This window comes from Oncorhynchus nerka, linkage group LG9b (genome assembly GCF_034236695.1).
Source record: "Oncorhynchus nerka isolate Pitt River linkage group LG9b, Oner_Uvic_2.0, whole genome shotgun sequence".
Lineage (NCBI taxonomy): Eukaryota > Metazoa > Chordata > Actinopteri > Salmoniformes > Salmonidae > Oncorhynchus > Oncorhynchus nerka.
In genome coordinates, this window is record NC_088424.1 from 19,377,724 (window position 1) to 19,404,076 (window position 26,353).

General features: G+C 40.7%; 2 protein-coding genes across 9 annotated transcripts in view; one reads left to right on the top strand and one right to left on the bottom strand.

Annotated features, from left to right (window-relative positions):
- The window catches only part of LOC115114401 (nonsense-mediated mRNA decay factor SMG7-like), a 30,762-nt gene extending 19,389 nt beyond the window's left edge, over positions 1–11,373 (bottom strand). For 2 of the 8 annotated variants that reach the window (XM_065013413.1, XM_029642590.2), the window contains exons 1-4: positions 11,298–11,373; positions 11,069–11,186; positions 9,347–9,381; positions 1,738–1,855 (exon numbers count right to left, since the gene is read on the bottom strand). In XM_065013413.1, coding sequence (XP_064869485.1) covers positions 1,738–1,855; positions 9,347–9,381; positions 11,069–11,094 — 179 coding nt within the window. In that variant the 5' untranslated portion in view covers positions 11,095–11,186; positions 11,298–11,373. The remainder of the gene's footprint in view (positions 1–1,737; positions 1,856–9,346; positions 9,382–11,068; positions 11,187–11,297) is intronic. The other 6 variants (XM_029642589.2, XM_029642586.2, XM_029642592.2 and 3 more) reach the window with 5 other exon arrangements.
- An 18-nt stretch (positions 11,374–11,391) lies between these two features.
- Positions 11,392–26,353, top strand: LOC115114403 (nicotinamide/nicotinic acid mononucleotide adenylyltransferase 2). The gene is made up of 11 exons (XM_029642594.2): positions 11,392–12,740; positions 15,812–15,900; positions 16,583–16,650; positions 17,133–17,211; positions 20,337–20,466; positions 20,682–20,762; positions 21,002–21,046; positions 21,324–21,400; positions 21,760–21,861; positions 22,057–22,124; positions 22,795–26,353. Exons 1-11 carry the CDS (start codon positions 12,656–12,658, stop codon positions 22,895–22,897), a joined length of 927 nt encoding a protein of 308 aa, XP_029498454.1. The 5' UTR covers positions 11,392–12,655; the 3' UTR covers positions 22,898–26,353.

A 26,353-nucleotide genomic window follows, 5' to 3' on the forward strand; every position in this document is an offset into this window, starting at 1 on the left:
AAATAAGTGTCCGTAGTAGTTCTTATCTTTTACATAATGTTTATATAGATAATATACAACATAATCCTACTGGGTTTTATGGATTTGCGCTCACGCTGATGAATAGTCATTGGTCAACAAACCGACTTACAATTTTTGTTTCTGAAGATTGTATGTTTTTTTTAAACAATAATTTGTGCAATACTGTAGGCCTATGCTAGAAACCTGGTAAAAAAAAAAAAAAAAGGTATAAAATAAATAAAATGGTATGTACAGTGCATTTCGCAAAGTACTCAGACCCCGACTTTTTCCAAAGTTATGTTACAGCCTTCTTCTAAAAATGGATTAGATTTTTCCCCTTATCAATCTACACACAATACCCCATAATAACAAAGCAAAAACAAATTAATTAATTTTTGGAAATGTATAAATACGGAAATCACATTAATATAAGTATTCAAACCCTTTACTCAGTACTTCGTTGAAGCACCTTTGGCAGCGATTACAGCCTCGAGTCTTCTTGGGTTTGACACTACACGCTTGGCACACCTGCATTTGGGGAGTTACTCCCATTCTTCTCTGCAGATCCTCTCAAGCTCTGTCAAGTTGAATGGGGAGCGTTGCTGCACAGCTATTGTCAGGTCTCTCCAGAGATGTTTGATCGGGTTCAAGTCCGGGCTCTGGCTGGGCCACTCAAGGACATTCAGAGACTTGTCCTGAAGCCACTCCTGCAGTGTCTTGGCTGTGTGCTTAGGGTCGTAGTCTTGTTGGAAGTTGAACCGTTGCCCCCAGTCTGAGCGCTCTGGAGCAGGTTTTCGTGCTCTGTTCACCTTTCCCTCGATCCTGATGCTGCCACCACCATGCTTCACCGTAGGGGATGGTGCCAGGTTTCCTCCAGATGTGACGCTTGGCCTACTGCAGCTCTGATTGGTTATGGCGCACCGGTCTGCGTAGAGTACAGGCCCCGAGTCATGCCTGTCAAATCAATAGAATCCTTCTCCGATGTGTTCGGTCTACGACAAAATTGTCTTGCATAGTTATGCTTTGCATACTAAGTATTTCATAGTTTCTTTATGTTGCATTGAAAGTGGCTAATATTGCATTGATCCGATCACAATTCCAACAGTAAATGGAAATGCTGAGTGTTATCCGCAGGGGCTGATATTTCTTCTGCACAGCAGCCCCAGGTGAGCAGCGCGCAGTTTAGAGGGAACATTGGTCTCAAGTAAATGTTGTGTACCAAGTTATTTTATTTTCTATCAAATAGTCTCACGTCATTAGATTTGTGACTCGAGTCCAAGTCAAGTGACTTGAGTCCATACTTCTGGTTATTACTAAACTACTTTCTTTACAGTTGTCTTGCAATCTTACAAATGTAAAATCCAGTTAAGGTCATTCAACAACTTTCTTTTATTTAATTAGGCAAGTCAGGAAAAAATTCTTATTTACATTGATGGCCTACGCCAGCCAAACCCGGACAATGCCCTTTGGGACTCCAATCACAGCCGAATGTGATACAGCCTGGAATGTGATAACAACAACTAGAGTGATAACTATTGGACTAAAGAGTATGTTGATGTAAGGTAAATGACTCAATGAAACAGACGGCAAAACATTGTTTCCCATTATAAAATTAGGACCATCTTATTGTTACGAAGTGAGGCTAAGATCCCTAGACCTAGCAAGAGTAGCGATAGTAGTAGGCTGCCTAATAGGTTAAATTACATAACCAATTTATTAATGTAGACTGTGACTTACAGATCTTGCTCCACTTTCTTGTCCAAAGCATACTCCAGGTCAGTCACCAGCATCTTCTGGTACAAGTCCTGAAGAGCCTGCCTTGAAGTCCAGACCTCTGCTGCGCCAAGCTTAGAATCTAGTGGAAAGGAGGACATTATGGGCACTCCTCTCACTTATATTTTATACACTTCTGATGGATTAAATCACATTTTATTCATCACGTTCTTCATAAAAACAGGTGTGGACTAGTAGTGAAATGCTTATTTACACGTCCTTCCCAACAAGGCAGAGAAATAAAATAGAAAAGTAAAACACGTAACAATAGCTCCACAATGAATAACGCTAACTTGGCTATTTATTTAACCAGGTAGGCAAGTTGAGAACAAGTTCTCATTTACAATTGGGACCTGGCCAAGATAAAGCAAAGCAGTTCGACACATACAACGACACAGTTACACATGGAGAAAAACAAACATACAGTCAATAATACAGTAGAAACAAGTCTATATACAATGTGAGCAAATGAGGTGAGATAAGGGAGGTAAAAGGCAAAAAAAGGCCATGGTGACAAAGTAAATACAATATAGCAAGTAAAACACTGGAATGGATTTGCAGTGGAAGAATGTGCAAAGTAGAAATAAAAATAATGGGGTGCAAAGGAGCAAAATAAATAAATAAAATAAAAATACAGTAGGGAAAGAGGTAGTTGTTTGGGCTAAATTATAGGTGGGCTATGTACAGGTGCAGTAATCTGTGAGCTGCTCTGACAGCTGGTGCTTAAAGCTAGTGAGGGAGATAAGTGTTTCCAGTTTCAGAGATTTTTGTAGTCCGTTCTAGTCATTGGCAGCAGAGAACTGGAAGGAGAGGCGGCCAAAGGATAAATTGGTTTTGGGGGTGACTAGAGAGATATACCTGCTGGAGCGCGTGCTACAGGTGGGTGCTGCTATGGTGACCAGTGAGCGGACATAAGGGGGGACTTTACCTAGCATGGTCTTGTAGATGACATGGAGCCAGTGGGTTTGGTGACGAGTATGAAGCGAGGGCAAGTCAACGAGAGCATACAGGTCGCAACAGTGGGTAGTGCATGGGGCTTTGGTGACAAAACAGATGGCACTGTGATAGACTGCATCCAATTGATTGAGTAGGGTATTGGAGGATATTTTGTAAATGACATCGCCGAAGTCGAGGATCGGTAGGATGGTCAGTTTTACAAGGGTATGTTTGGCAGCATGAGTGAAGGATGCTTTGTTGCGAAATTGGAAGCCAATTCTAGATTTAACTTTGGATTGAAGATGTTTGATATGAGACTGGAAGGAGAGTTTACAGTCTAACCAGACACCTAGGTATTTGTAGTTGTCCACATATTCTAAGTCAGAAACGCCCAGAGTAGTGATGTTGGACGGGCGGGCAGGTAGCGATCGGTTGAAGAGCATGCATTTAGTTTTACTTGTATTTAAGAGCAATTGGAGGCCACGGAAAGAGAGTTGTATGGCATTGAAGCTCGTCTGGAGGGTTATTAACACAGTGTCCAAAGAAGGGCCAGAAGAATACAATGGTGGCTATGGCTATATAAAAGGGATACCAGTAAAAAGAACATGTGCAGGGGTACGAAGTATTTGAGGTAGACAGTATGTTCGCATAAATAGGAATAAAGTGACAGACAGTAAACAGTAGCAGCGCATGTGATGATTGAAAAAAAAAGTTAGCGCAAAAAGGGTCAATGCAGATAGTTAACTAAAAAGCTACCCCAACAAACTAAACTCAGCAAAAAAATAAACGTCCTCACAGTCAACTGCATTTATTTTCAGCAAACTTAACATGGTTAAATATTTCTATGAACATAAGATTCAACAACTGAGACAAACTGAACAAGTTACACAGACATGTGACTAACAGAAATGGAATAATGTGTCCCTGAACAAAAGGGGGGTCAAAATCAAAAGGTGTGGCCACCAGCTGCATTAAGTACTGCAGTGCATCTCCTCCTCATGGACTGCACCAGATTTGACAATTCTGGCTGTGAGATGTTACCCCATTCTTCCAAAGGCACCTGCAAGTTCCTGGACATTTCTGGGGGAGGGATGGCCCTAGCCCTCACCCTCTGATCCAACAGGTCCCAGACATGCTCAATGGGATTGAGATACGGGCTCTTCGCTGGCCATGGCAGAACACTGACATTCCTGTCTTGCAGGAAATCACACACAGAAAGAGCAGTATGGCTGGTGGCATTGTCATGCTGGAGGGTCTTGTCAGGATGAGCCTGCAGGAAGAGTACCACATGAGGGAGGAGGATGTCTTCCCTGTAGCACACAGCATTGAGATTGCCTGCAATGACAACAAGGTCAGTCCAATGATGTTGTGACACACCGCCCCAGACCATGACGGACCCACCACATCGATCCCACTCCAGAGTACAGGCCTCGGTGTAACACTCATTCCTTCGACGATATATGCAAATCCGACCATCACCCCTGGTGAGACAAAACCGCAACTCGTCAGTGAAGAGCACTTTTTGCCAGTCCTGTCTGGTCCAGCAACGGTGGGTTTGTGCCCATAGGCAATGTTGCTGCCGGTGATGTCTGGTGAGGACCTGCCTTACAACAAGCCCTCAGTCCAGCCTATTGTGGACAGTGAGCACTGATGGAGGGATTGCGCGTTCCTGGTGTAACTCGGGCAGTTGTTGTCGCCATCCTGTACCTGTCCCGCAGGTGTGATGTGCGGACGTACCGATCCTGTGCTGGTGTAGTTACACGTGGTCTGCCACTGCGAGGATGATCAGCTGTCCGTCCTGTCCCCTGTAGCGCTGTCTTAGGCGTCTCACAGTTCAGACATTGCAAATGTATTGCCCTGGTCACATCTGTAGTCCTCATGCCTCCTTGCAGCATGCCTAAGGCTTATTCACGCAGATGAGCAGGGACCCTGGGCATCTTTCTTTTGGTGTTTTTCAGAGTCAGTAGAAAGGCCTCTTTAGTGTCCTAAGCTTTCATAACTGTGATGTTAATTGCCTACCGACTGTAAGCGGTTAGTGTCTTAATGACCGTTCCACAGGTGCACGTTCAGTAATTGTTTATGGTTCACTGAACAAGCATGGGAAACAGTGTTTAAACCCTTTACAATGAATATCTGTGAAGTTATTTGGGTTTTTACAAATTATCTTTGAAAGACAGGGTCCTGAAAAAGGGACATTTCTTTTGCAGAGTTTATTTAGCAGTCTTATGGATGCAATCGCCCAACTTTGTGATAAAGTACAAATCTGAGGCCTGCACTAGAGCCTAACCTGCTAATGTAGAAAATACGCTGTAGGCTACAGTCAGAAACAGCAAAACGATTTTGACCATGGGTGCAGTTTTACTTTTTCCTAATTTAGATACAGTATATTTCTGCTTATAATTTCTGACATTTTGGTAAGCTGTTAGTCAACTTGTCTATAATTAGATACATGCAGCTTCTCTTCGGTCATATGTTGCTCAAGATTTCGAAAACTAAATAAACCCTTGCTAACTAGAAACTCAAATCAATAGAATTAATGCAGTTAACATCTGTAAAGTTCTCTCCATCATCTCTGCTTCTTCGCAGAGCAAAGACATTTAGGGACCGGGGACAAAATGCAATAACAAAAAACTACAATTCTGTGCAAAATCTGTTTGACCTTTTGTAAGGAACTAGAAAGCAGTGAAAATGAGACATGTTTCTGATAAGATTTCAGTTTGGCTTGGATGCATATTTCTTCTGATTGCAAAAAACGATCAGCTTTTGATGCTGATAAAGACAATATCTAATTGCATTTGCATTCTCTCAAGATGCTGAAAGAAACCATATTTCCACACAAGTCAAAATTGTGCCTACATATAGTATGATTTAGAACTTTACTAAAATAAATGCTTAATTCTGCAGGAGTTAAACCTTCAGTTTCCAATTAACCATCTGAACAGTAGGCAAGAGTTCCCTTGACGTGCCATATATCTATTTGAAGTCCCTGTTTTGTGACTGTCGAATTTGTATAGCACCTCACAACCATCACCGGCACTGCTATCATCCTCTTTTACCACTTCACCAAACATTACTTTTCTGGCCCTCTTCTCCATTTTCAACTCCCAATTTCACAGCTTTTCTCTGATTGAATTAAACTTAATACCAGGGACATTTCCTTTTTGCATCCGGGGCTGGAGTGTTACCAATGCAGTAAACAATCTGAAAAGAGTCTAATCACTAGAGTACAATGGAAATATTAACAGTATTGTATTTTCTTGGGCGGAAATAAATATAAACCTATCATATGGTGATATCTGGTACAGATAACCTTGTATGGTGATTTGGAACCAAACATTGTAGGCCTACAGTGTGATACGAGACTCTTTCAATGGTGATTTTGGACAATTTCAACTGAGATCGAGTGTGCATGTTCACCATAGAAGACATCACTGTGCAGTCTTCTTGGGAGAGCAAAGCAAACAGTCACACTCGGTGTGCAACAGCCCGGCCAAAGCAGAGCTCACATTGTATGTAAACATGTAAATCAGGAGACGATGACCCACTGGCATGGTGGAGAGAGAATGAGGGTCGCATTCCGCTCTTGGCCAACTTTACCGTCAAATACCTCTGCATCTGTGCAAAAAGTGTTCTGTGTGAACGTGTCTTCAATAGGCCTACAGCAGGCAATATTGTTACATTTACATTTACATTACATTTAAGTCATTTAGCAGACGCTCTTATCCAGAGCGACTTACAAATTGGTGCATTCACCTTATGACATCCAGTGGAACAGCCACTTTACAATAGTGCATCTAAATCTTTTAAGGGGTGGGGAGGGGGTGAGAAGGATTACTTTATCCTATCCTAGGTATTCCTTAAAGAGGTGGGGTTTCAGGTGTCTCCGGAAGGTGGTGATTGACCCGGAAGGTGGTGATTACCCCACTCCGCAGTCTATTAAAGCCAGAAAAGGTGAACATGCTTGTGTTCCTTGCCAGAAACCTTTAGGTAGGTTAATATATAAATGAAAATATTCAGAATGTTTCAGAAGGTGAGTGCTACGGGACAATAGTCAATTAGACAGGTTGCCTGAACATTCTTGGGCACAGGCAGTATGGTGATCAGCTTGAAACAGGTATTACAGACTGGGTCAGGAAGAGGTTTAAAATGTCCATGAAGACACTTGCCAGCTGGTCAGCTCATTCTCCAAGTATGTGTCCTGGTAATCCTTCTGGCCCTGCAGCCTTGTGAATGTTAACCTGTTTAAAAAGGTCTTACTCACGTCAGCTACGAAGAGCGTGATCCCACTCGTCCGTAACAGCTGGTGCACTCAGGCATGGTGTAGTGTTGCTTGCCTCGAAGCCTGCATAGAAGGCATTTAGCTCGTCTGGCAGAGCTGCGTCACTGGGCAGCTAGCGGCTCCCATGATTTTTCCCCATGATAGTTTGCAAGCCCTGCCACATTTGACGAGTGCCAGAGTTGGTGTAGAAGGATTCGATCTTAGTCCTGTATTGTCGCTTTGCCTGTTTGAGGGGACATAGCGGGATTTCTTATACGTGTCCGGGTTAGCGGCACGATCCTTGAAAGCGGCAGCTGTAGCCTTTAGCTCAGTGCGGATGTTGGCTTATGTATGTACGGTCAGTGTGGGGATGACTTATTGCACTTATTAATGAAACCGGTGACGGCTGGGGTAAACGCCGATGCCATCAGATGAGTTCCAATTGATTTGATTGTGCCTGTATTACTGCACCTTCTAAAAACAAAATTACAACGAGTGACTGTGTCTAGCACCCGTTCTCACTCTCTCCTCCCTGCTGCAGTGACATCACAGAACATCAACAGTTTTTATTGCACTGTCCGTGTTGCTAATGATGGAACATAATTAAAGCCATCTGTTACCGAAATCCCTAATTTGTTAAGGAATGACATTCCCTATTCCCTCAACCCTTGCACTCTTTACATGACACATCACATGCACGTCACCAATAGGGCCTGACCTATAGCATATAATAATCACATCAATAAATAGGTTATAACAAACTCCGAACACACATGAAAGCAAAATGTATGCAGAGGACGTAACAAATAAACTCAAAACGGGGGAACGTTTACTGGTTGCTTAGGAGGTAAAGGTGAAGTCTGATGTGTGGCATAAATTTGACAAATTGTGGAAAATACTGGAGATCAAGAAAGGAGCAAACGCTGCATGCATATTATGTGTGCCAAACCGGTGCTGTTAGACAACAATATAATTTTTGTCCGTTTGGAACAACGTAAACAAAATAAATTGGAATCATACCAGAGACATTTTTTAAGCCTTTATTACAACAAAGACTAAAAGCAGTCACATGCATTTGTGAATGCAATTCCCGCAATGGAACAGTTTATTTATTGTTTACGCTAATTATTCAAGTGTCGCTTTGTCATTTTATTTTAAAACTAAAATGCTTAGTTGCATTTCAAATCATGAATGACTCATATGCTGTGTGATGACGAACAAATTATTGATACAGTAACCTACATAACTATGAAGATATAGGCCTAAGTAAGTTACAGGCGCTCTTAGGCCTATAGCCTATAACCTTGATGGTGGTTATACAAGGCTGCTATACTAAGCCTATTAATGATAATGACATTACTTGTTTATTATTATAAACAATGAGGGTATCAAGAAAAAGGAGGGTTTAGTGTAAACACTAAATAATACAGCATAGCAAAGACTAAAAACAGGCAAATTTATGAAATTGTTTATCCCACCTGTAGTTGCGTGAGGCTTGGTGCTCACGGAATAAGTAGGCTACTAAAAAAACAACTCTTAAAAGACAACAGAAGCATGATCTGTCTTATTTCTGTAGATATATATGGATGACTTATGAAAGCCAGGCACATTTAACAGTTAGGCTATTGATTATAGACCTAAATAAGTTGGTGTTTCCCAGCTCCTCACTTTTCTTAGACAAATAAGGCAAGGGCTTTTTTCTCGTCTCTTAAGTCCACTGCTGCCTCTACAGCATTGGTCTCAACACCAATATACTGGTTAACTTATCTATTATGCACAAAGCAACATGGTCTAGGGAACGATAAGGCTGGATGTGGTGTTGGAGGAGGCACTCTCCTCTGATTTAAAATAAAATATACCAATGCCCCAGGGCAGTAATTGGGGACATTGCCCTGTGTATGGTGCAGTCTTTCGGATGGGACATTAAACAGGTGTCCTGACTCTATGTGGTCATTAAAGATCACATGGCACTTATCGTAAGAGTAGGGGTGTTAACCCGTGTCCTGGCTAAATTCCCAATCTGGCCCTCATACCAACATGGCCACCTAATCATTCCCAGGTCCAATAGGCTCATTCATCCCCTTGAACTATTCCCTGGGTCATCGCTGTAAATGAGAATGTTCTCAGTCAACTTACCTGGTAAAATATATATACGAACACATATTTTTTATATGATAAAGGAATATGCAGTGTCTGTCCCAGGTCTGGGGATTATCAACTTCCAAAACATTAAAGAAAAGGAAAAGCTTTCAAGATCAAAATTAATAAGAGACCATAATATCAGCAAAAACAATATCGTCCACAATGCATAGTGTCTAGTAATAAGGGGTCGTGGGTTAAAACAAAGAAGGAACCACAAAGGTGAGGTGTGAAACATACCTGTCATGTCAGCCTTCAGGGCCTCTGCCTGCCTGCTTGGGTATAAACAAACAGAAGAAGCTAAGTCAATCAATACAGACCCACACCCTACCTTTATGCATAGCATACACCATATGAAATTAAGACCAGTAGTAAACAAAGCACCGTATTGCACATTTAAAAATAACAAATCAAAACTAAAGGAGATTCAAGTGTGTCCGCTGCCACTGACTGCTCAATGTAATCAACACATGCAACAGGAGATTGTATTCTTTTGACATGCTGGAAAGAGATTTGCTGTAGTTTTTAGCCACTGAGTGCAAATGGTAACAGCACTATTTGCTCGGAAACATAAAAGGACAATTTATGAAATAGCCTACCTCTCACTATAGCGAATTCCATTGTGCCAATAGACGCAAACACAGCTTTACTGATTGCTACGCTTTCAAATGATACATTTTATATTTCGCAAAATAATCCAAATTGGCCATATATTGACGTTACTGTCGTTGTTAGCCTGATATCTTCCACCATGTAGCTCAATGATTGGACTACGAAAAAAATAATAGACAGGGCTCGCGCTACCAGTGTGGCAGGTGCAGTGTTTCTGTTGGTTTGCTTGCCAAAGCACGATTTGTTATGACATCCCAATATGAGCAACCAAATATTCTCTATTTCCCTCGGAAATAAAGTAGCTGCATATGTTCATCAAAACAGAAAAGTATTAGTTTCATTTCGTTAGACATGCACAGTGAAGTGTCAATCTAGCACGCTCGCGCTCAAACAGGCCTAACTGGAATGTATGTTTACCAAATGTCATCTTGCGACAGCCAACGATTGTGGCTACGTTAGCTATACCATGGACTAGAGAATGGGCATCTTTGGTTATATTTGGCTTGCTGCCTTTACTTGTTTGATTTAAATCTGTATGGTTAATCCAATTACACTCAGATGGTAAGGTAGCGTTTTACAAATGATAAGGCCCATTTAGCTAGCCATGTTTTGAATATTGTTAGCAAGTAACGTTAATGTGGACAGAACGGTTCACTGTAGTGACTTGCTGGAAACAGTAGCTTGCTTCCGAAAATCACGAATGGTCGAAACCTCAGAATGTGTTTGTTATCCAATTTAGCTAATGGTAGATATCCGGGCTCAGTCAGACCTACATTATAAACCAAACTAGAAAAGACATGGCCAGCACGGCAGGCTAACTAGCTAATGCTATCTACCAAAAAGGGCAGGGGCGCTGTGTAATCTAATGTTATGGTTAAACCAGTTTGACATTATTAGGCGAGTTAGTTAACGCGCTCAAGAACTAGCTAGTTATGTAGTTAACCAGTAAATTAATTATATACGTATTAATTTTGTTCACGACACATGACAAGCGTTAGCTTTTTATTTCGCTAGGAAAATGCCCACGGTGGTTACTATGGTTCGCAAACATGTTCATGTATCAAACTAGTTTAGCTAGTAATTTAAAGTTAGCTAGCCATCCAAGCGAACTAACGTTAACTGTATACAGTAGCCAGCGGTAACAAACAGCCATAGCTATCTACAGTTAGATACCTAGCTAAATAACTGGCCCTACTCAGTCACACTTTTCGAACATGCTTGGCTTCTTGTGCGTTGCTAGCTAACTAAGCTAGCATGCCAAATTACGGCGATAGCACAAATATGATTTGACGCGGTAGGTAAGAAACAACACCATTTAATTAATAAATAAATAAACAATTTCACATTCACCTTAAATATTGGCCGCATAGGTTCATCCTGCCCGATAAGGGACTTTAGACAACGATTGGTCCAGAAGCAAGAGCTACTCCCGGCGCCATATTGTTCGTCACTAGTAGAGCCACCGGCCCTGTGTACACACGAAGATAGAGGGTGCCATAGCAAAGATAGGGGATAAATTAAGATGTCCCACTCACGCGTTTTACCATAGAAAAAGTTATCACAGTTTGGGTCTGCTTACGTGGTGGCAGCTGTGTCTGATCTGCTTAGTTCATTGTCTCTATTTGAACCAGAGAACACAAGCGAGTGGGATGTCTCACTTTCTCATCCACACACTCTGATCTTCAATTAAGCAACGAGGTCCGAAGGGGCGTGGTAGATGGCGAATATACCACGGCTAAGGGCTGTTCTTACACATCAAGCAATGCGAAGTTCCTGGATACAGCAGTTCGCCATATACCACAAACCCCCGAGGTGCCTTATAGCTATTATAAACTGGTTTACCAACATCTTTAGAGCAGTAAAAATACATGTTTTGTCGTACCCCTGGTATACATTCTGATATACCACGGCTGTCAGCCAATCAGCATTCAGGGCTCGAACCACCCAGTTTATAATAATATATACAGTCTGACCTCATTGCTTTGGTCAGGTTAAGAATAATTATTCAATTATTTAAATTTGCTACTAGAATGGAATCACCCAGACAATGTACAGTTCCATTCCACAAGCTGAGCCCATTTTTTATGTATCACTGCATTAAAGATCCAGACCTCTTAGCAAATATAGCTATGCTCGTTTACAACAGGGAGTTTGCAATGCTGCACAATCCAACGCCAATACAAACAGGGCTACTTCCAACAAAGGCAGCGGGATTATCCCCCACCTTCGCCACTAGTGTAGCAATTAAGGGGCAAATAGAATTCGGAATAGCCAGAATTGGGTTTGAACCAGCTACACTGCTGTTATGAGCCAAGCACACCACCAGGGCGCCCAAGACCAGACCTCTTTACAGAGAAAACGGTAGCCTACGCTCACACACAGGGAGGCTAAACTGCGACTATGAGATCCAAAAGTATGATTTCAGTATATAACCAATTAACATAAACTCAATTAGTAATACAAATATTCTGACAAAAGCGGGGAGTATTTTAGAGTTCAGCACATTCAGTAGGTGGTGACACATCTCCTTCATCTAGACGTGTAGAAATAGGACACGGACAATAGAAACAGTGATAAAATTGGAAGAGCTCAGGCCAGAAAGTGCTGGTAATCTTGTCTGGTTTTTCTTGCAAATACTTTAAAAGTTTTATTACCAATATTTGTATATATTTTTCATTCTGATTTATTTGCCGCACGAAGTATATAATAAAAGCCAACGTATGTGGCCTATCTATTGTTTAAATTGCATTTCCTGTACTGTGAGTGCCTTTGATCCTGTGCCTTTAATACAGAGGGCAGTGACGCTCTGTATCCTGCGAGGAGACTGGGATACTGCCGCATCCAAATGAACCTTGCCTCTCTCTCTGCGGTCGCTAATAGCAAAACAAAGGAGAACAAATCGTTAGTTGCAGAAAAAAACGAATATCCAGTCATATCATGACGGAGAACACTAAAACGCACGTTATATTGCTGTCATGTGGAAGTTTTAACCCCATCACTAAAGGACACATTCATATGTTTGGTAAGCATTACCTACGCGCTCTTCTGTATATTTTAAAGATATGTTTTGTTCTCCAGATGTTGTGGGTAGGAGATATGTTTAAAAATGACAAGGCGTTTAGCAGTCTACAGCAGGTTAGCATGGAATTTAACCTATATATCAGCATTATAATTGCGTGGTGTTGTTGGGTTGGTGTTTTGCCATAGACCTTTATTGGTATTCGCTGTCCATGAGGGAGGTGCTGAAATGGGCTACGGCCTCAGTGACGGAAATGTGATTATGTCAGAATTAAGTTAATGGTGTAATCATTGTAATTTCAGTTGGGGGGTATTTATTTCACTCTCTGTTTCTGAACACCACGTATGAATGACATTAATTAACAACAGAACCATTAAATCTACAGGTTTATATTATCCTATACAGCTATATTGAGCGCACAGTATGTATCATTTCAGTGTAGCCCTACGTAGGTATATGCTGCATAGGCCGACCAGCCCTGAAACCGACAGCAAATGGACTTGAAAGAGCAGGCTAGGCTAGTTTGAGATTTAAATGTAGCATGTATACTATACGGATGTTGAGCCACTGGACACAAGGGGCCTATTCAGCATGTTTGAGCGTTGGTTGCCTGCTAGCAGATACTGCGTCACTCATAATGAATGAGAAATCGTATCTCAAATCACAATAGCATACAAAAAATGTAAAATAATGAGCTAAAACACAACAGTTATTCACAAATTAATGGAAATGCAGCAAAATGGCAAGAAAACACAGGCAAATCTATATCTCATGACTAAATATTTTCTCCTTTTTGACTTTATTGTTTTCCTGTACATCCCTTCTTTTTAATGTTCTTTTACTGCTGACATACAATTTGAATAGTTAATGAAGGCAAGCCATTGTTGTCTTTGCCTTAACTGTTGTCAGTTTTCAACTGACATTTAATCATTTAAATAACTGTGGACTATTTCATCATGGCTTAACACTTAGGAAAATATTATGGTTTTCTTGTTACCTGAAACATTACTGATTCTACACACAATTCAGTAATGGCACAATGCTACAATTAGGGAGATCACATTACAACAGTCATCCAAAAGCATCAGTATATTGATGAAAACAATCACAGTAGAACTAGTAAAGTATTGTATTTTATAATACACATAAGCTATCTTGCCCATCGATATATAGTAATGTCTATATGCTATAAAAAATGAATGCACCTCTAACGGAGGCAAACAATTCATATAAAAGTGAGTTAAAATTACTGCCATCCAAAATCAGGAATACAAAGGTGCACCATAGGCTAGTACCCTGAAAATGACTAAATCCTACGAGATAGTCATTCGAATAGAGTGAGTGAAATGACTATGCTGCAGCAGTAGTGAGTGAACCTGGAATATCATGAGGCAGAGGGAAAAATCATCAATTTTTCCATGACCTATTTTCCAAACCACCTCTCTGCATGCCTTGCAGTGGCTGTTATAGAAAAAATAAAGTACTCTAGCTGCACATGAGTGGAATGAAAACTCCCCCAGTGAGCCCTTCTGACTCATAAAGGGATTACGTGAAACAACAGAAAGCGAAGAAGCAGACAAATGCATGTATCATGGACTAACACTACAGAATATAAAAACATGTGGATGGTGTCAGATCATCATACATTTTCGATATTGATTCAGTTTCATCTATGTTGTAAGTCATTGGATTGCGATTCTTCTCTTGAGACGGTAATGGTGGGGGCATGTAGCTCATTAATACCTAATTCAAAGTTGCATATCTTCACTAGTGTCTATGTTCCAAATGGCACCCTATTCCATATATAGTGCACTACACTCTTAGCACCTTTTTTTCTATCTAGAATCTAAAAGGGTTCTTCGGCTGTCCCCATAGGAGAACCCTTTGAATTACCCTTGTTGTTTCCAGGTAGAACACTTTTGGGTTCCATGTAGAAACCTTTCCACAGAGTGGTCTACATGGACCCCAAAATGATTCTACCTGGAACCCTTTTTTTCTAAGAATGTACTTTCAAAAGTAATGCACTATATAGGGTGCCATTTGGAACTCATTCCTTTAGTTCATTATTTGCCTCACACCATCCACTTTGATGGACAACCCCAAACGATTCTATTTTTTTATTTTCTCATTAACACTCTCCTCAAATCATACACTAGTGTTCCCATGATCTTAACTTTATATCTCATACACAAAAAAAGGGTTATTTGGCTGTCCCCATAGCAGAACCATTTTGGGGTCCAGGTATAACCCTTTTGGCTTTCATGTAGAACCCTCTGTGTAAAGGGAACCACAATGGTTCTTCCTGGATCCAAAAAGGGTTCTTCAAAGGGTTCTCCTATGGGGACAGCCAAATTACCCTTTTCTAAATAGCACCTTCTTTTCTAAGAGTTTACCCTCTCTTCCTTAATAAATAATTCATTTTCTAATCATATTGATGTTTACGACTCTACATCTATAATGGCTCTGGTCAATTTACACAGGCACTGTACATCACACACTTTGAGCTGAGCTGATGACTTGCAACACCTAGGCTCCAGTAGGTTTCCACATTCCCATACAGGCTTGAAGAGGGCTGAAACAATGAGTTTCTCTATTGGTGGCATGCAGGCAGTAACTCCACAACAACAACAGAATGAATAGATGAATGCTTACCCTGTGGTCGAAACAAAAATTCCTCATCAATCAACTTCAAAAAGGCTGAGAAAGGCGTCTGGAATTCCTTGATCTGTTTCTTTGGAGATGAACTGTAAAAATTGTCATTTGCACGGATCCACTGGCGAGTCAGGGTTAATTTATTTTTGTACTGTAACTAAAGCAAAATATTCAGCAACACATCAGGTTAATTCACAATAGTGCCCTATGGAAAACAATTTATGAATGAATGAATGACAACACTGTTATAGACTGTTTATTATAAGCAGAAATTCAGTGACCAAACTTCTCATGACAGAAATGGAAACATTTAGCTGATGGCAGACAATAAGACATAGGTTAGCTGATTAAAACTGTAATGTTGTGCACACTATGAACTATAATAAGTATGTTGACAAGTATGTACTGCATCTGCTTCACAGAGAAAGCCAAAGAATACCTGCACAAAACAGGGAAGTTCATTGTGATTGGGGGCATCATCTCTCCTGTACATGACTCCTATGGCAAACCGGTACGAACTTCTTACAGTATATTCACAGACTGCTTTGTTTGGTATCTACGAAGTGGATTTGTTTGATTAACTAACCTCAACCAATTATCTGATATGAGTAACAGGAGTGCAATTTAGAGAAAATGAACTGGGGTTATTTTTTATGAATGAGTGATTGCTTTGGGTGGTCCTCCTGTGCAGGTATTGTTGCTGCATTCAGATTATATAAGCCACCTCTAATTCTATCGTCATCTATTCTCCCTAGCCATTTCTGGAATAAATTAAAAGCTTGTCCCAGTTTCTCTCTCTATAAGAAACAGAAAACATGAATAATACATGTAAGAGAAATGCTGTTTCAGTCAGATCATGAATCTTCTGCACATTTTTTTCATCATTGTGTCTCTAGCACGAATGAGGATTGGATTAGTATGTTATCATTGTTGTGGTTGCACAAATGATTGACATCAGCTATAGAATGTCATCTTCAGCCACTTTACACAAATATATGTTCCTCATAGATAAAACATGTAAAACCAGTCGATTACCATGCAGAGGCACACAATAGAGAGAATGAACACAATGCCTGCATCACAAATGGCACCTTATTCCCAAAATATTGCACTATATAGGGAATAGGGTGCGATTTGGGATACACACAACGAACACAATGTCAGCAGCTTATCGATCCCCTGTGTGTTCACAGGGTCTGGTCCCCAGCAGACATCGTCTCACCATGTGTCAACTGGCAGTCCAGTCCTCTGACTGGATCAGGTGAGTCAGTGGATATATCCGATCAGAACAACAAGACTGCGTCCAAATGGCACCCTATTCCCTACATTGTGCACTACTTTTGACCAGAACCCTATGGGCCCTAGACAAAAGTTGTGTACTAGGGAATAGGGTGCCATTTGGGATGCAGTCCAAGTGAATCTTGATTGGCAGTAAGTATCTTGAATGGCCTCTATTAGCCCCTTGAGACAGGATGTGTTTCTGGCAATGTCAGTGTGTGAGGTATTTAGCAGATGTGCAATATCATCAGTCCTATTATCCTGCTAATGAGAAGGATAGAGATCAGTGCCCGTATTCATAAAGCGTGAGTAGGAGTGCTGATCTAGGATCAGTTTGCCTTTTAGATTATGATGCATGGACAGGGGGGACCTGATCCTAAATCAGGACTTCTTCTCTGAGACGCTTTATGAATACAGGCCCAGGAGTACACAGCTGTTCATCTATTATGTGTCATTTTCCTGCAGAGTGGATCCCTGGGAGTGCTACCAGGACACATGGCAGACTACGTGCAGCGTGCTGGAGCATCATCGTGACCTCATGAAGGTAAGCCAGGCCATGGAATAATGAATGGCTACGGTTACTCAGACCACACTGTATTGCATGAGCTGTACATTTGGCACTGAAGGACAATATCAAGAGCAATTTGATCAAATATGTGGTAGTTCAGAGAGAAGAGAGTTCAAGGTAGCCTACACTAAATGCATCAGACTTAGCTACTGTGTATGGAATTTATTCCTAGATGTTGAATTAATGCGCGGCCCACTGGCTAGTTGACATGCATAGTGAAAGTATGTATAAGGACTAAGAGCAATTTGAACTGCTTTTATAAATGACCTGTACCTTTACTGTATGCTGGGATTTTTTAAACGGCAACTAAATATTACGTTATTTTCGAATATCTACTGTAGTATAAGCCTGGTATCAGCAGAAAAGCGTAAATCTGGTTTATGTGAATACATTGCATTCACTGGGGGAATTAGTGTCACAATATTGATGCCTAGAGTTAAACATCAGATAAATGATGCCTAAGTGAATACATTGCAGTTAATGGGGGGAAAATTAGTGTCATGGTATTGATGCCTCGGGATAAGCATCATATACACGATGCCTAAGTGAATACATTGCATTCAATGGGGGAAGATTAGTGTCACAATATTGAAGCCTCGAGATAAGCTTCATGGTCTTGATGCCTAAGTGAATACATTGCATTCAATGGGGGGGAAGATTAGTGTCACAATATTGAAGCCTCGAGATAAGCTTCATGGTCTTGATGCCTAAGTGAATACATTGCTTTCAATAAGATTGAAAGCAAGTAGTTGACACATAAGTCAATTGCGTTCATGTCTGTTGGTTTCCCTCCCTCCCTTTCTTTGCCTCCCTCTGCCTCATCTTTATCCCCTTTCCTTTTCTTCTCACCCCTCCCCCTTATTTCCCCCCTCCATCCACTCCCCTTCCCTCCCTCTCTCTCTTTTTGTCTTCTATCTCTCTCATTCTCCCTCATTCTCTCTCTCGCTTTCCTTTCAACTCTATCTATCTCTATTCTATAATCCCCCCTCTATATAGCAAGAAAGTTAGTGCTAAATTTGAAATGTGTAATTTGGTGAAAGACAGACAGACACACTCACAGACAGACAGACAGACACACTCACAGACAGACAGACAGACACTCACAGACAGACACTCACAGACAGACAGACATACTCACAGACAGACAGACAGACACTCACAGGCAGACACTCACAGACAGACAGACAGACAGACAGACAGACAGACAGACAGACAGACAGACAGACAGACAGACAGACAGACAGACAGACAGACAGACAGACAGACAGACAGACAGACAGACAGACAGACAGACAGACAGACAGACAAAGCTCCTCTAGTATTGCAAGAACATTGTGTCCAATGGAGGTCAAAATAATTTTGTGCCGATTTACTTCAAATTTCATATGCCGGGTCATAACAGTCGCCCGGTCACAAATGTGTACAATTCCTAGAGTTAAAGTGCTTTTGATTGACATTGTTAGAATGATTGAGGCTAGAAACACAATTCACATATGGGATAGTTCAGCAGACACTCCTGATGAACGCAAGCCTACACCTGACCATGTGAAATGAACTCTTCACAGTGAAAGCTTCGCCCCACAGAGAACACAGCTTTTTTCCATAGAAAAACATTATGTTCAGCCATTACATAACCATGATGCCCCCGTGGACTGTGATTGAGCTAGCTAACCATCCTTGCAGACAACCGATCGCGACCTTACAGGGATGCCTCGTGATGAGGTTCAGCTTCCTATGGCAACGGGAGTGGCTTAATTCATCCTCAAGATGGTCCTTTATACTCACCCTGTAGTTACACAAAAATACTGCATTCCGTCCTCTGTAAAACAGTCCGTTCTTAATGTCAAAGCTTGAAACTGGGGCATTTAAACTGGCGCAAGTGACCCCAGGAGGCCGCATATTGAATTTCAGCGTCCTGCTATTATAGGAAGTTACTAAATTGGGGAAAGGGGAAAGGGGATACCTAGTCAGTCCAACTGAATGTATTCAACTGAAATGTGTCTTCCGCATTTAACCCAACCCCTCTGAATCAGAGAGGTGCTGGGGGCTGCCTTAACCGACATCCACGTCTTCGGCACCCGGGGAACAGTGGGTTAACTGCCTTGCTCAGGGACAGAACAACTTTTTTGACCTTCATTGGACACAATGGTCTTGCAGTACCAGAGGGTCTATCTGCCTGTGAGTGTATAAGTCTGTCTGTCAGTCTGCCTGTCTTTTCCCAAATTACACATTTCTAATTTATCACCAACTTCTTTGCCTTGAATGCAATGTATTGACTTATGTGTCAATATCTATGTGTCAATATCTAGTCTGTGGAGGTGGGAGAGAGAAGAGAGAAAGAGAGAGAGAGGGGGATGAAAGAAGGGGGATGGAGAGAGAAGTTAAGGAGGTGGGATAAAGAAGAGGTAGAGAGATAAGGAGGCAAATAGAGAGAAAGAGTGGGAGGGAGGAAGAGAGAGAGAGGAGAGAGCGAGTCGGGGGAGAGAGAGAGTGAGAGAGAGAGAGAGAGAGAGAGAGAGAGAGAGAGAGGAGAGAAGGGAGAGAGAGAGAGAGAGAGGGGATGAACAGAGCGAGAGACAGAGGAAGACAAATAGAGGGATGGATGGAGCGATGGAGAGGGTTGGTGAATAGAGAGATAGAGTGATAGAGGGAGGGAGAGAAAGAGAACGAGAAGAAGGGAGGGGGAGAGAAGAGAGATGAAGAGGAGGGAGAGAAAGGTTGGGGGAGAGAGAGAGGGGGGGTTGGAGGGGTGAAAGAAGGGAGGGAGAGAGAGAAGAGGAGAGGGAATAAAGAGGAGGTAGAGAGCGAGAGTGAGCGAGAGTGAGAGAGAGTGCTTTGTTCGTAGGCATCAATATTGTGACACTAATCTTCCCCCAATTGAAAATAATGTATACACATACACGTCATGTTTCTTTGATGTGTATCTTTTTGCTACAAACCTACCAGATTGACACTTTTCAATTATATGATGTTGGTAGTATGTGACAAATCCAATTCTTCCGTCAGAATGTAGTCCATCTGTTTGTGCTGCTGACCTAAGCTGGCTCAAATGCAATTCTCTGGGACTGAACATGTCAATTCTGGTGTTTTCCTGTCCACAGAGAGTCACAGGGTGTATTCTATCCAATGTGAACACACCGTCCACAACTCCAGTGATCGGCCAACCACAGAATAAGACTCAGACTGCCATCTATCAGAACCACAACACAGTGAACAACAAGCCCACTGCCAGTGAGTGATGGTGTGCATACACAAACGTATTTGAGATAACATTTATGTCATTTCGATTAGGATGAGAATCTATGTCTAATATCTTGAAAATGTATGATTGATGGAAAAGAGGAAACGTTGTTATAGAAATGAATTGTCTGTTCTGTAAATAATTTTCAATGGATGTAATTTGCTGCTAGAAAATGTTGGATGTTTTCTTCCATATACCTAAACAGTTAAGCTGTGGGGGAAGATGAGTGAGAGCTTGGGTAAAATTTGCTGTGTTCGCCCCCACATGGACCGTTTCACCTTTGTAGGTAAGTAGGCTACACAAGCAACTTCCTGAAAAACATACATTTCTTAGCTCCCTCTGTAGATGCCTACTGGACCACTTTTGTTTGTATTGCTTTTCATCTTTTTAATGAATTTATCTTAACACTTTGTTCTAGCTAGCTATTTGTTTAGGTAGCTATCAAGTAAACACAATGTAAGTTCACAATGATTGATGAATTAAATTATAACCTTTTCTTGTATCTTTTTAATTTGATCTCAAAAGATGAAAATGCCAACCTTGGTACTGCAATGCGATATGAGGAAATTGGTGAGTTAACACTCTTTTTTATGTCTCCATAAGATTTATGTATTACCAATATTGCATACTGTTGCATTAGGTAATATTGCATAGGTAATATTGTATAGGTAATATTGCATACAGTCTGTATATTGTCAGAATACAAAAGCTTTTGCTTATGTCATTAGATTTTCACTCAACAACCCATAAGAACTTTCTTCATTATCAAATCATTGAACAGGAAGTTGTCTTATCCAACTCTTTGTTTATTGGGTGTCTAATTTCTGTCTTCGTCTCTATTGTCCAGAGTTGCGCATCTTGCTCCTATGTGGCAGTGATCTTCTGGAGTCATTCTGCATCCCTGGCCTATGGAAAGACAGTGATGTAAGCCCCTCGTCCTTTCTCTTCCCCATCCCCGTCTGTTGTGAGACTGTCATTCACGGAAGAATTATGTTCATACTTTGCATAGAATACATTCTTGCCTATTGGCATGCGCTAAAGTTGTATTAAAGCAGACATAGGCAGACCTGTAGAGGTCAAAGGAGACACTGCAAGACGAATAGTTTTAAATAAGGACGGCATTTGAATCTATCCAGTGTCCACTTAGAGGCATGAATGCAAATGATGTAATACCCGAATGAGCATAATGCTGCATCCAAGATACTTTACCAAAACTATTACAGTCACCCGTTTCATTAGCATTGCAAGGAAATACTGCAATGTGTCATACAAATGGTTTGCAGATGGAGGTGATTGTGGGAGACTTTGGGATTGTTGTTGTGCCTCGGGACGGAGTTGATACAGAAAGGATAATGAACCATTCCTCGGTGCTGCGCAAGTACAAGGTAATAACTACATTGTGAGCGTATGAGTCATGAGCTTGGTGAAAAGTAGGAAACCAATAAACTTGATAATGTAATCTGTAAGAAGCTTATTATGTTAATGTCTTAACATATAATCAACTCTGTACCATAGATAATTAGAAATGTTAATGTATTAATTGTATAATGTGTAAAAGATGCTCTCTTTGTAATTTCCAGGATAACATCACTGTCGTAAAAGATGATGCCAACCACCCTATGTCCATTGTCAGTTCAACCAAGAGCAGGTTAGTGTGAATTATAAGCTGGGTGGTTCGAGCTCTGAATGCTGATTGGCTGACCAAGGGCATGAGAAAACATGTATTTTACTGCTCTAATTACGTTGGTAACCAGTTTATAATAGCAATAAGGTACCTTGGGGGTTTGTGGTATATGGCCAATATACCACAGCTAAGGGCTACTGTATATCCAGGCACTCCGTGTTGCGTTGTGTTTAAGAACAGCCCTCAGCTGTGGTTTATTGGCGATATACCACACCTCCTCGGGCCTTATTGCTTAATTATAATGTATCTACCATCCTTTGGGCCTCCATTAGGAATATTTAAGAAATAATTATGGACTGTTCTATTATTGTCTATTTTTCACTGTGGACTCTCGAAAAGTTTGGTTATTTTTCACAAATATGGATGTCTCTTAATGTACCACTTTGGTTGCTGTTCAGCGTCTCTTGGGTGTAACCACAACATTTGCTAAACATTAGGGGGCAGTTTCCCAAACACAGATTCAGCCTAGTCGTAGACTAAAAAGCTATTTAAATGGAGATTCTCCATTAAGCTTGCTTTTTAGTCCAGGACTAGGCTTAGTCTGTGTCCAAGAAACCGCCCCTAGAAGATGAACTAAGCTGTTCCCGTAGAACATTAGAATCATTGTAATTCTATGGCTGTTCCCTTCCCTCAGACTGGCCCTGCAGCATGGTGACGGCCATGTAGTGGACTACCTGAACCAGCCAGTCATCGACTACATCCTACAGAGTCAGCTCTACATCAATGCTTCTGGATAGGAACTACTGCTTTGGCCTGTTGGCATATTGTCCCTGTCTGTCTTTCATGTGAAACGTATACTCCTCTTGAGCTACTGCTTTTCCATTTAAAGATATCCATATCCCTTCTTACTGTATCATGGTGACTCATCTGACCTGTGGATGTACAGCGAGGTGCCTGAGAGCTGTGTGTATGTGTGGACCACCTTCACAACTGACCTTGTGTAGGCTGCGCCGGCCGGGCGGGATAGAGAGGGGGGATGGGGTTTTGGGACGTGTCCCAAATAGCATAACCTTCCCTATTGTGCACTACATTTGACCCGGTCAACAATAGTGCACTTTATAGGGAATAGGGTGCCATTTGGGATGCGCACTTGGTGTCATTAAGAGAGGGTGCAGAGATGGTAACCTATTGAATTTGGGCCTTTGCTGTTGATTTCAAATCTGTATGTTTTTAGACTGCATGCTTAGAATGTTTCTGTTTTGGCATGAGTACTTACTCACTTTGTAGATAGATGTTGTGAAAGTGTTTGCAAAAAAACGAACATATAGTGGGTACCCACCTCTCACTTAATTTTCTGTTCACTCCAAGTCTACTTTATGTACAGTATCTGTATTAATGTACCTGCGACTGCACATCAATGCCTAAATGTTTGGTTTTCAGTGGGCATTGATGCAAGATGTACATCTGTTTGCACATGATTTGAACGTTCATTTATTTTTGTGTGCAAAGGATTTTTACACGTTTCTTCTGCTTGCCACCGAGAAAATGACCAGGCCTCCAAAAAACAAATGCAATGAACCTGTTTCTTACTGTGTGCTATGTAGCTAGATTCTTTTACATATAGAGGAAAAAACAACAGCACAAACTATAGAAGTGCATTTCATGTGCCCTGGGGATGAGTTCACAAATGCAAGTCTCTCACTCTCCTTGCACATAACACTCTGTCATAATAACATCAATCTGAAATAAATGTGTTCTAATGTTGTACTGCAAAGGACGTGGGGATATAGCCTTTGATCAGTAGTTTCTTACTGAAACTCCTCATGGTCAGGGCCAAGACACTTTTGACAGGGTATTTTAATGAACATTGTATGTAACCATTGATTTAGTCAGTCTTACTGCAAGGAAGGGTATAAATAGGTGGGCACATTTTGGTTTAATAAGTGTCTTTAATTGTGACCAAAGCATCTTGCATACGTATTTACAGTAGCTTTATGTGTGTCCATTTGGCTAAGATTATTAGGTTATTCAATTTTAATAGCCGATGAAGCAAAAGTCAAATGCATTCCACTATTTCCGGAAATCTCCTGGTTCATGATTTGAAAGAAATAGACATACAAGTGCTAGTTGTCCATGTAGTAATCAGGTTCTCCAGCCCTGTGGAGAACATAGAAGTCTGACTTGACGCAAGAATATCAATAGACGATTTTCAAGTCGTGTCGAAAGTCATATTTAATTGGATCTGGAATGGCCAGAAAACATTAAAACGGGCATATTTATAAAACAAACATGAGTTGGAGGGTTAAAATGATTTAATATTAAGGTATTAAACCTCTCACTTAAAGACTCCATTATATCAAAATTATATCTCTATCCAAAATGGTTTTTGAGTAGGCTACTAAGAGAGGCACATCCAATGTTCAAAAGCGGGCTCTTTGCCATTAAAACAAACCATTTGACAATCAAATCAAATGTTATTGGTCTCATACACATGGTTAGCAGATGTTAATGCGAGTGTAGCGAAATGCTTGTAAATGGAACCCTGTTTAAAGCCATACAGAATTGGTTACAATTCCAATTTCATCCTCCAGAAGATGCGTAACAAATATTACAGAAAATAATATGGCTAAACTCCAATGTACTGATAGAGGAAAGGAACATTGTTTTGGAGAAAATGTACAAGGAAGGTATCGTGTTTATGAATGACATTGTAAATAAGGACAGTCAAATGTTGTCACACAAGCAATTAACAAAGGTCTATGGAGATGTGGGCGCAATATAAAAGTATAACCAAATTGCAGCTCACACAAAAAAAATAGATGGAGCAATTACTCATAAGAGAAAAGGATAAATTAGTTTGTTTGCCGCCAATCAAAAACCATGCATGGCTTAAAATGACTAGTGTAAATCGTAAAATGTATATCCGTTTTATTTAAGCTTGAGAGGTTTGACAACTATACCGCATAGAATTCAAGATAGTTGGGAACAGATTTTTGATGTTTCAATATCACGGCATCGGGTTTATGAACTGATATATATAACAACACTTGACACGTGTTCTTTTCCATTTAAACTATTATATAAAATTCTTGGCACAAAAAGAATGTTCACTATAAGGGGCATTGAACAGTCAGCCTTGTGCAGACTGCAACCAAGAAATAGAATCAATAGATCATTTATTTTTGCGCTGTGCTTCGCTGGCTCGCTTTTGGAGTCAGGTCCAGGAGTGTTTGCTGAGTCATAATGTCTGTGTTCAGATGGACCTACAAACAGTACTGTTCAAAGATCTGATAGACCACAATCAATCAATGGGAAATATGATTATATGCTTAGCTGAAGTATTTCATTTGAGGGCAATCGTGGTAGAAATGGTACAAATAGAGAGGTTCAAGACTCTTAGTAAGACATCACAGTAAAATAGAAGGATGTATTGCAAAAGGAAATAGTCAAATGGTAGTGTACTGGGAAAGACGGGCTAGTCTGTGGAGATCTGAGGGGTGGAATATAGATCAGAAGGACTGGTTGATTTGAGAATGAACTTAGAGTCCAGTACAAACAGCAGGAGGCTATAGAAAGGATGCAAGTAATGTTATTTTATAGACTAATCTATCTGCTAGTTTCATAGCTGATTACAAAACATACTGTCAGTAGTACACTGTGTAAGATGCTCCAGACTCACAACACTGCTTCTTTATGTGTGCTCAAAATGTAATACTTTATGTACAAACTGAACTGGGTCCCAATATCCCTTCAAGTCGATGGTCTTTATTCATGCATCCCTTGAGTCTTTCTATCAAACATCTCTGCAGGATACGCCTTACATACACAGCATCAGTTACTTTGTGTTCTTCAAAGACTGGTTTAGATAAACTAGATGTAGTGGGAAATCTGATATGAAAAATAAGCATCGTCGTGGTCCTAGTTAATATGGACCGATTTTACTGTACTATAGTCTCAGAGAAGGTTTCATAGAACCTGCGGCTTTAATTCGAGCTGAGTGGGTTTAGATGACTTATAGATATAATATCAAGAGATGTTTGATTTTATTCTGTTCATTGATTTATTTGGATAGGAGTCCTGAAAATGATTTTTGGGGGAATCCTATGTAATATGCGCTGGGTTAGAAATGATTTGTATTTTCTCGTCTTCAACTGTGGACTGACACAATATAACATCTACTCTGAGTTTATTAATACCTCCATAATAAACCAAGTGTGTAACAATATATATATTATAGTTGCTTACATTGTTAG

What these genes read in the sequence shown, in the direction of transcription:
- LOC115114403 (XM_029642594.2), top strand. Translation starts at nt 12,656, where the DNA reads ATGACGGAGAACACTAAAACGCACGTTATATTGCTGTCATGTGGAAGT. An exon ending in AGGACACATTCATATGTTTG is followed by an intron (nt 12,741 to 15,811) that starts GTAAGCATTACC and finishes TCTGCTTCACAG; the next exon opens with AGAAAGCCAAAGAATACCTG. An exon ending in GTCAGTTCAACCAAGAGCAG is followed by an intron (nt 22,125 to 22,794) that starts GTTAGTGTGAAT and finishes CCCTTCCCTCAG; the next exon opens with ACTGGCCCTGCAGCATGGTG.